The sequence below is a fragment of the Protomyctophum bolini genome (genome assembly GCF_963924005.1).
Source record: "Protomyctophum bolini genome assembly, chromosome: 14".
Lineage (NCBI taxonomy): Eukaryota > Metazoa > Chordata > Actinopteri > Myctophiformes > Myctophidae > Protomyctophum > Protomyctophum bolini.
In genome coordinates, this window is record NC_137875.1 from 14,211,310 (window position 1) to 14,228,534 (window position 17,225).

A 17,225-nucleotide genomic window follows, 5' to 3' on the forward strand; every position below is an offset into this window, starting at 1 on the left:
AATGTAAATATATTGTATGCAGTGTCGATGCCTATTATTTTGAGAGTAAATTAACCTGGATAAACGTTTGACTCCTTTCCGGTGTGTGAAGGAATGAGGCCTGTGATTCTTTTTCAACAACTCATTTTCAAGGGTCTGTTAAAGCAATTTCATAATAGAAAACACTGCATTGCCATAAAACGTTTCGCAAAATCAATCATTTGATTAAACTGTAAATTGTTAACTGATAATTGTCTCATTATGGATTGCCCGATTTCAGTATCAGATCAGAGTCACTTTGCAATGAGTTATGGTGGAAGCCATTTCCCTTGGTTTGAGATGCAGTGAAAGGGTGACAGCCCTGCAGTTTCACACCAGCAATGTTTAGTACCAACAACAGTGAGATGGATGTGGCCTCGGGCCTAGTGCAATGCTTATTAGACAACATACGGTACTCAAAGATTTAATTAATTTAAGTGTAATCTTTTAGAGGATGGTAACATGAATTTAATCACACATTTGCTTTACCCAACCCAATGTTAATTCCCTCTAAAACTTTGAGTGGTTCTCAAAGTGGGGCCCGGGGACCCTCTGAGGTCCTTTAGGAGGTTCGGCTATTTGAAAATAGCCAATCTATAAACGCGTGGCAAACCCTTCAGGTTCTTGACATGAAAATGTTCGAGAGCCACTGCTCTGTGTCCTTTTTGTTGCCGCTAATCAAAACAACAAATCATGATCCAGGAAGGAACAAACTTGTACTACTAATCCCCAAGCAATCAGTTAACACATCTTTCAACATGAAGAGTATAATGTATTACCTAAATAAACTTTTCACCGGCTTGAAAATGCAAAGAGATCAGTGTTACAGTTTCACATAAGGATTAAGCGGATCTTCCTTTGCTCCTCGGAGGAGGAAAGGCCACCGGTTCCACCGGCCGCGGCTCAAGGCCCAGGGTGCCTTCTTTGATCACTTCAGTCCCTCCTCGGTGCAATAGTTCTGATTGGCCGAGAGAGTCGGAAGGGGGGAAAATCTTTAATTAAGCAGATAATCTCTTGTTGGGGACGAGAATGGGGTCCATTTCAGAAGCCCCCCCTTTCTCTTCTCCTCGAATGAGGGTTCAGACTCTTTGGGTATAGCCCTGGGTGAGGTTTCATATGTAGGTATAGCTCAGTGTCCTGTCGACCGTCAGTCTGCGAGGATAGAGTTGCTGCCCGCCATTCATTCATTCCATCCATCTACCTGTCAGGATGTTCCTTCACGTGGAGACTTTCTATTACGTTTTCATTCTGTTGACGCACATGAGGTGTTGTTGTAGCTGGTAAGTTTTCGCATTTTAAATCCTTAGCCTATAACATGTTTTATCCCACCCCCCAGCCCCAGTGCATTTCACGGCAATGGCAAATTTAGAATGAACTGGGATGTAGAAAATAAGTTAAAGGAGTTATATAGACCTAAATGATTCTCCTTTTAAAATTGTTGCATGGACCCTACTATTTCCCCCTTATTTAATTATCATTTAAATGTTACACAAAGTATGGCAACAGCCCAATATGACTTAATTGTGACCTCATAGTACTTAGAATAGGATAGGATGAGTTGTTATGGAGCAAACTAACAATTGAACTGTAATAAAATATTATACAGCGTCTTTCTGGGAAATGCTTGTTACCCTATAAGATAAAATCAAATCCCTGTGGGGAAATCCAGGTGTCATAGCAGCAGGGAGAGTGACACACAGGTAAGTAAGGCACATGTAAGAGTAAGAGTCAAGCTATATAATATCTATATTATTATATATTGTACATGTTTTATTAAGTTTTATTATTTTCTAATACAAAACAAATTATTACATAATATTAATATGCGCTGTAGTTAATTATGCTATTATTGTATTGCTGATATGCAATTATTACTATCTTTTGACTTCTTGAAGCTTAGCTTACTGCGGCCATGGGCCATGCTGTGACAACTGAATTTCTCCTGCAGGATCGATCTGTCTGTATAAATATCTATCCAATTATTTGGGTGTATTTTAGTTAGAATGCATGTTGTGTTATTCTTTATTTGCATTAGAAATAATTGAAACCCATATTTTAAATCACATGAAAGCGTAGTTTGACTCTGCACTTGGCCTCTAGCTGTGGTCATTTAAGTTTTCCTTATGGTTTTAGATTCACAGTCGTCCACAGTGATGACACAAAGTTAAATTGTTATTAAGTGCACTAATGAGAGATGTTGGGGCGCAAGCAGACAGGGGCATTCCTCAGTCCTGTGAAGGGACACTTCATTTCCTGACTTAATAAGCTGTCTCCTTTTCCAGGTCAGTGAATAATTTCTTGATGACTGGACCCAAGGTAAGCCAGCATTCTTTTGATCTTTTATCCCCTTCCCCAAAAAGAACGCAAGAACAACTTTCCTATATGGGTGTCCTGTATAACACAGTGGTTCTTTTCTAAAAATAAATAAAATCCTGTCGAGACAATTAAGCACCCCCAAATTGGTATGCATATGGGCCCCTATATGTGCACGGACATACAAAATGAAATTGTCTTACAAGCTCACCGCGCAGAAAAATTACTTTGTAATTTGTGCTTTTGAATACTATCTATCTAGGCATTTCTGAAAGCATGCACCTTCGGATACTTAACCCATTAAAACCGGGAAAGGATCTGTATCATTTTAGAATTTTACTTTGGCTATTCAAAAATATCAGATAGGCTAAACAGCAACGCGCAACTTTGTGCCACACTGCGACCTTGTACATCCGCTATTTTCGACACTTATTTCTAAGTGTGAGAACTGCTGATTTAGAAGGCATTTTGTTGCCGAGTAACTTTCAACTTGTGGTAGAGTAACATGACCAGGAGGAGTATCTGTATTTTGACTCAAGTACTAGGGGTTGAGTACTTAGTTTGTCCACCACTGGCCACAATGGCGTTAATGATATATCAATGATATTCTTGGTCCTTTGTGATTCCCCTTGTGCCTCTCACACACTTGACCTCCGTCAGGCTCTGCGTGTCTCCGAGATGGAGTGTGTAAAGAGCCATGAGAGGCGATAGAGGGGTAGACGCGGCTGTAGTGGGTGGTCATCATTAGGGGAAGCAGCCCCCTGTGAAAGAGGTGGTACTCCGGCCTCCATCTCCCCCCCCCCCAACAGTACACTTGAGACGTATTAGTTTGTGTCGTCGTTCACACAGTCTGAAGAAGAGCCCAAATGACAGGGCCAACGGGGAGAGAGAGAGAGAGCTAGGGCCATACTGGTGGTATCGCATGTTTATGCCATTGACTACGACTCAAGTTATACTACCAACCAATTCCCAAAGAATACCGTAATGTCATGATTAGGGGACTTGACCTTTATCTGACCGACCCAGTACGTATATGCGTTGAATCTCTCTCATCGCACATACTGATACATTAGATGCCATGGAATTCAACTCATTTATCAGATAGACTGACGTCTGTGCTCAACGATACCAGATGCATGTTCTGTTCCTACTCATTCTGTTCTTGTCCTTGTTGTCTCATATCTTCTGGTCACGTCATGTGTCCAATACTGGAAATCCCTGCGTGTCTTGTGTAATAAACTTCTGAACTTTTTGTGTGATACTGCCTGGCCTGCAGTGTCATCTTGTTCTGTTTGCATGCGACTCAACTGAAACCTCACTCACCTCCCTTAGTTAGAGTCCACCAAATCATAAGGGTCAACTATACATTCACAACACGTAGTTTGTTTTCAATGAAGCCACTCGGTTCCATTCATTTCAGTACGGTATGAAAATCAACTTGCAGGGACTTGAGATAGCATAGGTACTGGATGAACTTTATGGCACTTTTATAAAGGTATTCTAACCTATCTGTCAAAAGGATAGAACACAAAAAACGCTTTAGCTAATTTGCATTGTAGTCCTTGGAGTGCAAATGTGGCCATACCACCGAGGTTTGCCTTCTACAGGGAGCAGCATATGTCCAGCTGACCTTTGACCTTCATAGACTGACACCTGTCACACACTGTGAGGGTGGAAAATATTTTTTATTAAGCTAAGGACATTTTTTATGTTTTTGTCCTAAAGACGAATTATAGGGGCTAGGATGTAGGAGCTATATGTGACTTTTGTATACAGTCTTGTGTGTTTTTATTTTATTTTTTATTATTCAATTCAAAGTATAGGCCTATTCATGCGTTTCAAATGTAGTCCTGCCATGGTGGGGACCAACAGGTGTTGCAAACAAATGTATTAGTTCTACACCAATCAGACTGTTCAGACAAATTGAAGACTCATGATTGATGAATTCACTTGTTATGGGGCGCTGGCCCCTGCTTTGTCTGTTTGTGTGTACCCCATAGCGATGATTTGATTGGCTGAGCACACCATAGCAATGATTTGATTAGCTGAGCAAAGTACGTATTGAGGATTAAAAAGTGAGGACAGAGAAGTGAAGACGGAAAAGTGAGGACGCAAATTGTGATCGGCCAGAATTAGATGATCTCACTTCACACGGGTGTGATTTTTCTTAGTGTAACTGCTCTGGCATTAGGTTCTGCTCTGGCATTAGGTTCACCGTAGCTGGGACGCTTATAATTTGTCACCCGTGCATGGTCATATGGGCAGAGAGATGTGGGAGTGACATATTTTCTGTTGACCACAAACCGTGTTTACTTGGTTTGAGGAATAGGCCTAATAACTTAAATGAGTGCATCTGGATTATTTTTCTGTGCATCCTACAGTGTTTTCTTCCATCTTTAGCTCCTCGCTGCTGTTTTTAACTGCTCTCGCAATTAGGGCATTCCAGGAGGTTCCCAGCAAAATGGTTGATAGTTAGGAACCGTGTCCGGGCCCGTGGATATCAGCACTGTGAATTCCAGGCTGTGATTGTCTACAGACCACTCTTTTTGAGTCTACATATATCTACTGTATATTGTCTCTGTCGGCAGTATCGGGTGGAAACCTCACATATCCAAAACCGTTACTTTTACAGGACTCAAATTCTGAAATAGCAAAAGTAGCAGATCTACAAGCTTACAGATCTGATCTATAATCATACAGATTACAGATCTGCCACTTTTGATGCTTTTGTATGACACTGTAGTATGATCAAGCAGGGCATTATTTACGAAATAAAATAATAATTATCAGCTTGATACAGTATATACTGTGTTAGTGTAATTGGGCTGTTTAAAGGCAGGCAGCACTGATCTAAACACCTTCCTCCTCTGTGGTAGGCGTACCTGATCTACTCCAGCAGCGTGGCAGCGGGGGCGCAGAGCGGCATAGAAGAATGCAAGCACCAGTTCGCATGGGACCGATGGAACTGCCCAGAGAGAGCCCTGCAGCTGTCCACACACAGCAGCCTGCGCAGCGGTGAGAGACTCTTCACTTGACTAAGTCATTCTTTTTTCTTCAGATGTTTAAGTGGTGCAACCACTTTCTTAAGTAGCTTTGTGTGTGCCTGGCTGGCGCTGGCTGGCTACCTGTGTCTGAGCATCTTTGTGTGTGCCTGGCTGGCTGGCTACCTGTGTCTGAGCTGAACTGAGTGTCACTGTTGTGCAGCCTAACACACACACATACATATTAACTGTATATATGATGATTCCAGGTGTTTCAGTACAGTACAGTACAGTAAAGTACAGTACAGTGCGTGTTCCTGCGTGTCTGGAAGTTCCGGGGACCACTTACTTGATTTTCCTTTTTTGTCCCTGTCCGTCTCAAGTTTTGCCATGGACGATGGCAAAACTAATTCCGCTAATTATGACGTAAATTAAACATCAAAACATTAAACGCCAAGTCTATGGACTTTTGTTTGCTTTAAGCAGTGACGTCATGTGGCAGCTGCAGGGGGCGCCCCTCACTCCAGTGTTCATTACGGCACAGGTTCTCAAAGGGGGGTCCTTCGGGGGGTTGCAAAAAAACCACATATACAGTAGGCTCTTGCCTGACAGCGTGCCGCGTGTTCGAGTCCCGTTAATGACTACCTTTGCGGCATGTCTTCCCCCTTCTCTCTCGCCCTCTTTCCTGTCTGTCTTCACTGTAACTATCAATAAAGGTACAAAAGCCATAAACAAATATATATATATATTTTTTTTTTGTGGAAAAACAACACAACAAAAATCTTCTCTCGTGGCAGTGAGTGGCAGAAAATATTTTCAAATGTAGGTCATGAAAAAGTTATGCACTACATGAGAACAAGTGCATATCAGTAGATTTGATGCACGACTAAACGATAATGGATTGTGTTACGGGGTTGATGAGGGTGTCATAAAGATATATGGCTCAATTACCAACACTTACAACAACAAGTAGGCCTATCCATGACCAATCCTAATGGTCCTTTACTACTATACCTTTTAGTTTATAGTAACACATATGTATACATTACATATACCCCAAATGCAAAACATACTTTATTGTACTAGGCATATTTATTTGGTTGTTGTGTGTAAAATAGTTCGTTTTGATGAGGGCTATAGGTGGACAGAATTGACAAACCAAAGCTTTGCAATTATGCTGATTTATTTTCCTTGCAAGGAGAATAAATATACTGTAAAAAATAAGTGCACTGCACACGCCCCTGGCATGTCCTGCATCTATACTACTGTGTTTGTTTCATGTAGCACCCACAGGGCCCCTTGAGTTCAAGTCATGTTGACTTGATGGCTATTCGAGGGCTTGTCTTACTTTGTTTTGGTTCTGTGCGTTTCTTCAACCAATTATATTCACTAAGATTTACTATTCCTCTCGGTTGATCATTATTTGTGCAATTATATTAATGTTTTTCTCCCTGACTCTGGGAAACGTGTCAAGGTCTTTGCGCACAGATAGCGTTGGGGTCCTCCCTGCATTCTCCTTCCTCTTCTCTTCTCCCCCTCACCTCTCTGCCTGTCTCACTCTCTCTCTTGATCTGTACCTCCTCTACCCTCCCCCCCCTCTCTCTCTGTCTGAAGTGGGTTGAACTTAGACAATATACTTGTGTTCTGCTTTCTCATCTCTATGTTGCTTGAAGATCTTGCCACGAGCACATCTGTCAAATAACATCCACGTATAGGTGTAATAAAGACCACTTGAGACAGTTCTTTGTCATTACATATTCTTCAACCGTTACAGTGTATAAATTAGCCACATCAGTCCCAATGACCATATAAGGAGCACTGTGGTTTAGAAATCTGTTAAATCAATAAATGCATGTAGATGCAAGTTGGTGTGGTTTGGGCTTAAAGATGGAGTGTAGTTTTTCCAGTTTCTCATGTGTCTATGAGGTGACAGTACTTCATTAGACACCCTGGAGTCGTTTTTATGTGCAATGGTGTATTAACTTATTTAGGGTTTCTTCCTGGAGGCTGAACCCTTGACACCACCCACCAGGCAAACCAAGCATACTTAATGAACTGGTGGGCGTGTCCACATAAAAGCATGATTTGAACACATACTGTACACGTTTTGAAAAAAGTTCTTCCTCCTTATATTATAATAACTAGAATTTCGGCCCCCTTCGGGGGCCTCATCCCAGTGTCGTTGCAGCGCAATATGGGAAGAACGAAATAGCGGGAGTTGACAGACTCCACTTCATGTTTCAGCTGTGTTTTTAAACTCAGTAATGTGCCCTGCACACAGCGCACACTCGCAATTGCAGCTGGAGGGCGACGCGACACACACACACGGCAACACACACACACACAGAGCGATGTGTGGATAAATCACTGAGATTTGGGAAATGTGTTCTGAATGGGCCTGAATATATGTGTGTAGGCTGCAACAATGATTTCATAAAGTGTAGTTTCAATCAATCAATCAATCAAAACTTTATTTATATAGCACATATAAAACAACCGAAGTTGACCAAAGTGCTTTACAACAAAAACAACAATAAACAAATTCAAATAATATGCAGTGGCTAAAAAGTTTAAAATCAGTTCACATTAAAAGCAAGGGAAAAAAGGTGCGTTTTGAGAAGGGATTTGAATATATTGATAGATTGAGCGGCTCTAATATGGGGGGGGAGGTTGTTCCAGAGCTTAGGGGCTGCCACCGCAAATGCGCGGTCACCTCTTGTTCTGAGGGTGCGTGACGTTGGCACGGTCAGCAATGACTGGTCCGCAGACCTCAGAGCTCTGGTGGGGTAGTATTGATGGATGAGTTGGGCCATATATGGGGGGGCCAGGCCGTTGAGGGATTTGAAGGTGAATAAAATAATCTTGAAATCGATTCTCTGTTTAATGGGGAGCCAATGAAGTGAAATTAAGACTGGTGTGATGTGGTCATATTTTTTGGTACTGGTGAGGAGGCGGGCAGCAGCATTTTGTACCAGTTGGAGTCGTCTGAGAGCGGATTGGGGGATACCATGATAAAGGGCGTTACAGTTTAGTTTGAACAGGCAACTAATGTAGTGATAGATTAATTGAATGGGCCTGAATAGATAGATAGATAGGGTGTTCACTCTCCATTCTGACATGCTGCCACTCCTACATTGACTTCTAATTGTCGGAATGGTGGTATGCTCCATATTTTTAAACATTCCACCATTCCGACAGGAAAAAGTCCCACCATTCCGACAGGGACCCGTGGCAGAAAAAGTCCCACCATTCCGACAGGGACCCGTGGCAGAAAAAGTCCCAGCATTCCGACAGATCACTATTTATTTATTATTTATATAAATATTATTATTTATATTTATATTTATATTTATATTTATATTTATATTTATATTTATTTTATTTATTTTATTTATTTTATTTATTTTATTTATTTTATTTATTTTATTTATTTTATTTATTTTATTTATTTTATTTATTTTATTTATTTTATTTATTTTATTTATTTTATTTATTTTATTTATTTTATTTATTTTATTTATTTATTTATTATTATTTATATGAATATAAACACTGACCATGACACTGAGACATGATACTGACCATGATACTGACATGACACTGACCATGACACTGACATGACACTGACATGACACTGACCATGACACTGACCATGACACTGAGACATGATACTGACATGACACTGACATGATACTGACCATGACACTGACCATGACACTGACATGACACTGACATGACACTGACCATGACACTGACATGATACTGACCATGACACTGACCATGACACTGACATGATACTGACCATGACACTGACATGACACTGACCATGACACTGACATGATACTGACCATGACACTGACATGACACTGACATGACACTGACATGATACTGACCATTATGACATGGTTTACAACTATTTATTTATTATTATTTATTATTTATTATTATTTATATTAATATAAATATTATTATTTATTATTATTTATTTATTTTTTATTGATTATAGTAGTACAAATGGTTTATCCTGCTTATATTTGATTATTTCTGAAGATGATAGGCCTATACAGTATGTCAGTATCATGTCAGTGTCATGGTCAGTATCATGGTCAGTATCATGTCAGTGTCATGGTCAGTGTTGTCAGTATCATGTCAGTGTCATGGTCAGTGTCATGGTCAGTGTCATGTCAGTATCATGGTCAGTATCATGTCAGTGTCATGTCAGTGTCATGGTCAGTGTCATGTCAGTATCATGGTCAGTATCATGTCAGTGTCATGTCAGTGTCATGGTCAGTGTCATGGTCAGTATCATGTCAGTGTCATGGTCAGTGTCATGTCAGTGTCATGGTCAGTGTCATGGTCAGTATTATGTCAGTGTCATGGTCAGTGTCATGGTCAGTGTCATGTCAGTATCATGTCTAAGTGTCATGGTCAGTGTCATGGTCAGTGTCATGGTCAGTGTCATGTCAGTATCATGGTCAGTATCATGTCAGTGTCATGGTCAGTATCATGGTCAGTATCATGTCAGTGTCATGGTCAGTGTCATGGTCAGTGTCATGGTCAGTGTCATGTCAGTATCATGGTCAGTATCATGTCAGTGTCATGGTCAGTATCACGGTCAGTATCATGTCAGTGTCATGGTCAGTGTCATGTCAGTGTCATGTCAGTGTCATGTCAGTGTCATGTCAGTGTCATGGTCAGTGTCATGTCAGTGTCATGTCAGTATCATGTCAGTGTCATCGTCAGTATCATGGTCAGTATCATGTCAGTGTCATGGTCAGTGTCATGTCAGTATCATGTCAGTGTCATGGTCAGTGTCATGGTCAGTATCATGTCAGTGTCATGGTCAGTGTCATGTCAGTATCATGTCTCAGTGTCATGGTCAGTGTCATGGTCAGTGTCATGGTCAGTATCATGGTCAGTATCATGTCAGTGTCATGGTCAGTATCATGGTCAGTACCATGTCAGTGTCATGGTCAGTGTCATGTCAGTGTCATGGTCAGTGTCATGGTCAGTATCATGTTAGTGTCATGGTCAGTGTCATGTCAGTGTCATGGTCAGTGTCATGGTCAGTATCATGTCAGTATCATGGTCAGTATCATGTCAGTGTCATGTCAGTATCATGGTCAATATGACTAAAATGTAATAAAACTCATAATGTAATAATCAGCTCATATATTATAAAGACATTATTGCATTATGAAGTTTTATCACAGTATGAGTCGCCTATGTGGAGGTTCTTAATGTAACACATTATTACATTATAGAAAAATCTATTAAGTTATGTGCTCGTCTTTTAATTACATTATGAGCTGATTATTACATTATTTACAGTTGCTACACACCCCTTAAAAAATTGCCTTGAAAATACATTTAAGATTTGCGGACTGTCGGAATGGTGGGACTAAAATGTGTCGGAATGGTGGGACTAAAATGTGTCGGAATGGGGGGAAGTCGGAATGGCAACATGTCGGAATGGGGGCATGTCGGAATGGGGGGATGTCGGAATGGCAGCATGTCGGAATGGAGGGATGCACCCGATAGATAGATTTCTTTATTTTTGTGTCATGCACCAAAGGCGCCCAGCCCACATGGGCTTACAGGACACACCATATCATTGCATTCAATATTGCATTGTGTACAATAAACAGATATGTTTTGTTGATATTCCCTTTTTTTTTTACACAAACAAAAGATTCCACTTCATGTTTCAGCTGTGTTTGTAAACTCAGCGCACACTCGCAATTGCAGCTGGAGGGCGACGCGACACACACACACACACACACACACACACACACACAGAGCGATGTGTGGATAAATCACTGAGATTTGGGAAATGCGCACGCAAGCACAGAATGCACGGCGTTACAGCATTGTATAGGGCGACGCGACACACACACACACACACACACACACACACACACACACAGGGCGATGTAGTAAATATAGGCGAGTATTAATAATGTGCATGGATAGTGCGTGAGTTTGGGTTCAAATCTGCGCACACTCGCAATTGCAGCTGGAGGGCGACGCGCCACACACACACACACGATGTGATTTGGGGAAAGCACTGAAAGAACAAACGATGCACGGGCGTGCAAGCGATTAAGCACGCACAGGCAAATGTTTACACACACACACACACACACACATGATGTGATTTGGGAAAAGCACAGAAAGAACAAACGATGCACGGGCGTGCAAATGATTAAGCACGCACAGAAGCACGCACAGGCAAATGTTTGGAGAAGCTGAGAAGCACACGCATGCAACATGCTGTGATGACCTGTTTTGGTTTCTTTTGCGTGACTGGCTCGCAAACGTTTGGCGTGTGGCGTGTATTGAGAAAGTGCGGAGCGTTTTCGTCGTGGCATGATGTATTCCAGTCCAGTTGTTGGCGGTGGCAAGCATGAGTCTTGTTTGTTCACTTTGTTGTTCACGTTGTTGTTGTTTGTAGAGTGGGCGAGTCCGTTTAGTAGTACAGTGGGTCGGTCACACACAGCACAGAGGAGCAGTGAAAGGGGGAGGAGGCTCTGTGCTGGTGGAGAGTTTGGCAAACATGACGATTTTGACGTCACAGAAAGTTGTCCCATGGGATCGTGTGGTGATGTAAAACAATATTTATAGAGTAATTAAGACATTTCTTTCAATTAAATGTAGCCTATATGTATTCTGGGAGTGTGGCGAATTTATTTTGCATATAGAGATGTGTGGTAAAAGTGTGGTTCGGTCGGAGAAAGCTGTTGGATAAACGGCCACTGTGCTTATGTACCCCTGTCTATTAGGGTAGCAGGATACTGTACTGCACTCCTTAGTATTGCACTGTACTGTAATGTTGTCCTCTGTACTGTACTTTACTGTACGTCTTTACTGTACTGTACTGTACTGTTGTTAGTGTTGTTATTGTTGTTTTTCTTATAATGATTATTATTATTATTGTTATTATTATTACATGCATTATTGTTCTGATGTGAGCTTGTTTGTAAATGAGTGAGTTTACAAAGAAGTTTATTGTTATTATTATTATTATTATGATTATTATTATTAGTATTGTTATTGTGATTATTACATGGATTATTGTTGTGATGTGAGCTTGTGGCTGACTGACTATCTAGAAAATGAAAACATGGCACTTCATTTAAAATAGGTTACAGACCCCTGTTATATGCGCTTGTTTTGGGATTATTTTTATAGACCTATTTACTTGTTTCTATGAGACATGGCAACAGCAGCGAAAGGCATCCACGTCTTTCTCTTGTGAAATGCTGAGATTAGAAACGACCATAATTATTTCATTTCTCAACCTTAAAAAATAAATAAAGACATCTCCATAATCCTTGGGAAGTGTGTGTAGCAAAAGTAGTCGGCATTGTCATGGTTGAAAGTATTCATGCAACACTGACGCTGTAAGCTGTGTGATGCTAACGCGCTAACACCGTTAGCATGGTCTGTGTTGGTGAAAGGGAAAAGGATAGATATGAAACTACTGGCCAAAATAAATGTCATAAAAAACACAACACCTAAAATCGGAATGTGATGGTGACCTATTGAGCACAAACAGACAATCATGATTTGCTTGCTGGACCTATAATTAATTTATGTGCATTACATTTCCACCTCGCACATATAAATCAAGCCACAGTGCAGTCAGAGAGTAGTTCACAGGTCACACACAGGAGCAGTGAAAGGGGGAGGGGACTTGGGATGGCAGTGTAGAGTAGGCACGACATTGAGAGGTAGAAACCATCCCGGTCGCGTGGTTGATGTAACGCGTGTGTCACTGTGAAGGACTGGCCCCATTAAGTGAACGTAGTTGGCGTAGTAGACGCCAACATGACGATTCTGACGTAGGCTGTTGAGGTTGAGCAAGAATAGCGTGTTTCAGAAAAGTAATATTTAAACAGTAAAGAAGACATTTTTGGCGAATGCAATGTAGTCTATGTCTTTTGTGGGAGTGTGCAGGTTTTATTTTGCATAGAGAGATGTGTGGTGGAAGTGTGGCTTGGTCGGAGATAGAGCACGAATGAACGGCCAGGTGCTCATGCACCCCTGTCTATTAGGGTAGCAGGATACCTGATGATCATGTTTTAGGGTGGAAAGAAATTGTGGCACTCCATCTTTAAGTGACTCCCACTTGAGTGGTGTTTGGTAGAGTAGTCAGGCATGTTTTACTGGTTGAATAAAGGTTATATGTATCTGTGTTCCAGCGAACCGGGAAACAGCGTTTGTGCATGCCATCAGCTCAGCCGGGGTGATGTACACCCTCACCAGGAACTGCAGCCTGGGGGACTTTGACAACTGTGGCTGTGATGACACCAGGAATGGGCAGCGCGGTGAGAAGAGCCACAGCACGCGTGTTGTTTTTAAGATGCTTATGTCTTACGTTCAGTGTCGATTTTGACAGCACATGTTGATGTAGTGTTAGTCGTAGTATTTGAATACTATGTCATTTAGTTTTTGTCGTATTTTAGTCACCTGAAAGGTCATCTAATACGAAAATGGACGTTGTGATTTGTGCTGTTGAATAGCCTAATGGATAAATTACTAATTAAGGTAATTAATAATGCTAATTAGAAAGGACTGTATATATTTTATCTTCGATAGCAGAGCAAGAAACTCCTTAAATGTAAAAAATACTTGTTAAAGTAATCAGAGTACAGAAAAGTAAAATACTTTTAGAAAAATACCTTTAAATACCAAAAGAATAGATGAGTCCACATGAATGATTTTCCAGTCAGGAGCTTATGATGTTTCAGCCAGTTCACTTTAGTTCGGAGAGCACAAAGAATGAATCCACATACAGCCTGCAATTACAAAATGTCTCTCCCCGTGTCACCAAATGGACACGGTTAATATAGCATTTTAATCAAGATTGGGAAAACCATGAAGTCTGCCTTGCTACAGGGTTCAAACAACAGTTTTCACAGATACACATGTAATCTGTGGCAAATGGGAGAAAAACAATTCTTTATCTACACGCTGACGCTGGCTAAAATCAGTGGGACAGTGTGACATGAAGATACAAAGACACCTGATTAAGTCATAGGGCATATGATTACGACATCCACAAACATTTAATGTCTTAATAATTCAAAATTATCCATCATAGCCTACTGTAGTATTTCTTTCTAAAGCATGTACTTTTGAACACTTTGTGTTTTTTTAAACTTCAGTACAGTAGGTTACTTTAACTCAAGTACAAATTTGACTGAGCAACTTTCACTTAAAGTTGAGTAATATTTGACAAGGAGTACGTAGTATCTGTAGTTCTGGGGCTGAGTATGCACATGTTCACACGTTGATTCGATGCATCCTCCTCATGACTACTTACTTCATGCAGGAGAAATATTCATGTTTGTATATGGTTCATTCTTTTCCACTCGTCCAGGCGGTCATGGGTGGCTGTGGGGAGGCTGCAGTGACAATGTGGGCTTCGGTGAGGTGATCTCCAAGCAGTTTGTGGACGCTTTGGAGACCGGGCAAGACGCACGGGCGGCCATGAATCTCCACAACAATGAAGCCGGACGCAAGGTACCGTGCTCAGGGGCGCACGCACGCACACACGCACGCACGCACACACACACACACACACACACACACACACACACACACACACACACACACACACACACACACACACACACACACACACAACGCAAACAGTCAACATGCAGGCACTATTTTATTAAGGGCCTCCCTGACTAGGCCTGTTTGGCTCGGACGGTACTGAATTTCAGAATAATTTTAGAGCTGATCCATAACCACATCACAGTATCCATATCTGTAGCGGGTTCTACCAGTGGAGTGACCATGAGGTCTCTTGTGGTTCAAGCAAATCTGTCTCTCTCTCGGAACCCCGGCTGAATTCACAATGTAAAGTACCTTTTGAATCATTTTTCCCCTGCTCAGAATTACTGAGTGTGCCACCCAAGCGTCCCTTTCACCTCCCAATAAGTGAGGTGCCACTCGTCCGCAATAACAACAGTGTGTTCGGTGTACCAGAAGGGCCTATTTACCGACGATGAATGCCCTTTACGACAATACTTCAACTTGAGAATCTCAGGATCACTGGTGCGAGCTTAATTAGAGCTCCTGGGGAGCCAGACATTGCACAGTGTCCTGCATTATGCTGTGTTCTTCTTCTTTTCTTTTTTTAAATAAAGTGTTTAGTTTTATTCTTACAATACGGATCCCACATTTATGTTGGTCTTTGTTTGGCCCTAGAGGAGTCTGAGGGGACCACAGGCATGCAGCTGAAGTGCTCTTTGTTTACCCAGCCTGTGTGCCCTCCTGTTGGGCTCCAGGATCCCCATGGCACCTGGAGCATCATTGTAACAGAAAAAATGGGGAGAGAAAGAGACGGGGGGAAAAAAAACCTTTTACATTTGTCCACTCAGTGGGACTCTCTATTGGGTCTTCTCCCAGTAGAAAACACGTTGATAATGGACACGCTAAATAAATACTCCTTTTTCTTCTGGGAGACAATAGTACTCAATGTGAAACTTTGATTCAGCCTCATCTCGACATAAAGTTCACCCCCTCGCCGAAAAGAAACGCTCCTTTTCAACTGACAGCTGTTTTGTGTTAGGCAAAGTCAGGAAACAACATGGACACAACAATAGCTGGCAAAGGAATTCAGGAATGTAAACCTTGAACCCCATATTTCTGTCTTTAACCGTATTCATCCTTTTAGGCTTTAAGTGGAACACCCTGAGCATGCAATTAGTGAATTTGACAACACGTCAATCAACGGACAAAGCATCTCGTGGCCTTTCTGTGCAAAATGTGATGGGCTTCAAACGCTGTAAACTGCCAACGGCCAAATATACCAGAATGAAACAAGTCTTTCCATATTTCCCCCCTGTCTGTTCCTCCTCCCACGTCCAGGCTGTGAAGGGGACCATGCAACGGACATGTAAGTGCCACGGCGTGTCGGGAAGCTGCACCACACAGACCTGCTGGCTGCAGCTCCCAGAGTTCCGGGAAGTGGGCAACTACCTGAAGGAGAAGTACCAGCGGGCCCTGAAGGTGGACCTCCTCCGCGGAGCGGGGAACAGCGCGGCCAGCCGGGGGGCCATCGCCGAGACCTTCAGTCTCATCTCTCGCAAGGAGCTGGTCCACCTGGAGGACTCACCCGACTACTGCCTGGAAAACCGAACTCTGGGCCTGCCCGGCACGGAGGGCCGTGAGTGCCTCAAGAAAGGCAAGAGCCTGAGCAAGTGGGAGAAGCGCAGCTGCAAGCGGCTGTGCGGGGAGTGCGGGCTGGCGGTGGAGGAGCGCAAGGCCGAGATGGTGTCGAGCTGCAACTGTAAGTTCCACTGGTGCTGCGCGGTAAAGTGCGAGCAGTGCAGCAAGACGGTGACCAAGTATTTCTGTGTGAAGAAAGGCGGTCAGAAGGGAAGGAACGAGAGTTCTGGCAGCCGCAAGAAGACCCTCAGACTGAGGAAGAAGCACTAAGCTACCACCATCATCACCCGCATGTAGATTCCACTTCACTTTTACTACCATGTGCCTTGGCAAGCGCCTTGTTGTCCATCTTTTGCGTTTTGGACAAACATGCATTTTCAAATTCGTCTTAACTAGACTCAGTTTTGCGTAATGGCAGGGCGTGGTGCATAACACTACATTATAGAGTATACGATTTTTTGTTATCTTTCAGAATACCGGTCTGAATATATTTAAAACTATATTTTTTTACTTGTTACAATAATATTTTGAAAAAAGTCATTGAACATTTAAAATAATATTTATCAAACTTGGATTACTACACACTACATTTTATTTATTCTCATGCAGTAAAAAAAATAAATGGGTTTCTTAATAGCGAAGCCTGAGTATCATCGGCATAATTGATTTCTAAAATGACTTTTGAGTACATTGATATCTGTTTAGCAGTGGTTCTCAACCAGTGGTCCA

The 17,225-nt window shown here is 41.9% G+C and overlaps 1 protein-coding gene across 1 annotated transcript; it reads left to right on the plus strand.

The window, feature by feature from the left end:
- Positions 1-1,227: 1,227 nt before the first annotated feature.
- Positions 1,228-16,928, plus strand: wnt8b (wingless-type MMTV integration site family, member 8b; the record flags this gene model as incomplete). The annotated part of the gene is made up of 6 exons (XM_080781665.1): positions 1,228-1,298; positions 2,301-2,334; positions 5,208-5,346; positions 13,517-13,642; positions 14,698-14,840; positions 16,197-16,928. The coding sequence occupies 6 exons, from the start codon at positions 1,228-1,230 to the stop codon at positions 16,764-16,766; spliced, it is 1,083 nt and encodes a 360-aa protein (XP_080637791.1). The 3' UTR covers positions 16,767-16,928.
- Between the last annotated feature and the right edge of the window lie 297 nt (positions 16,929-17,225).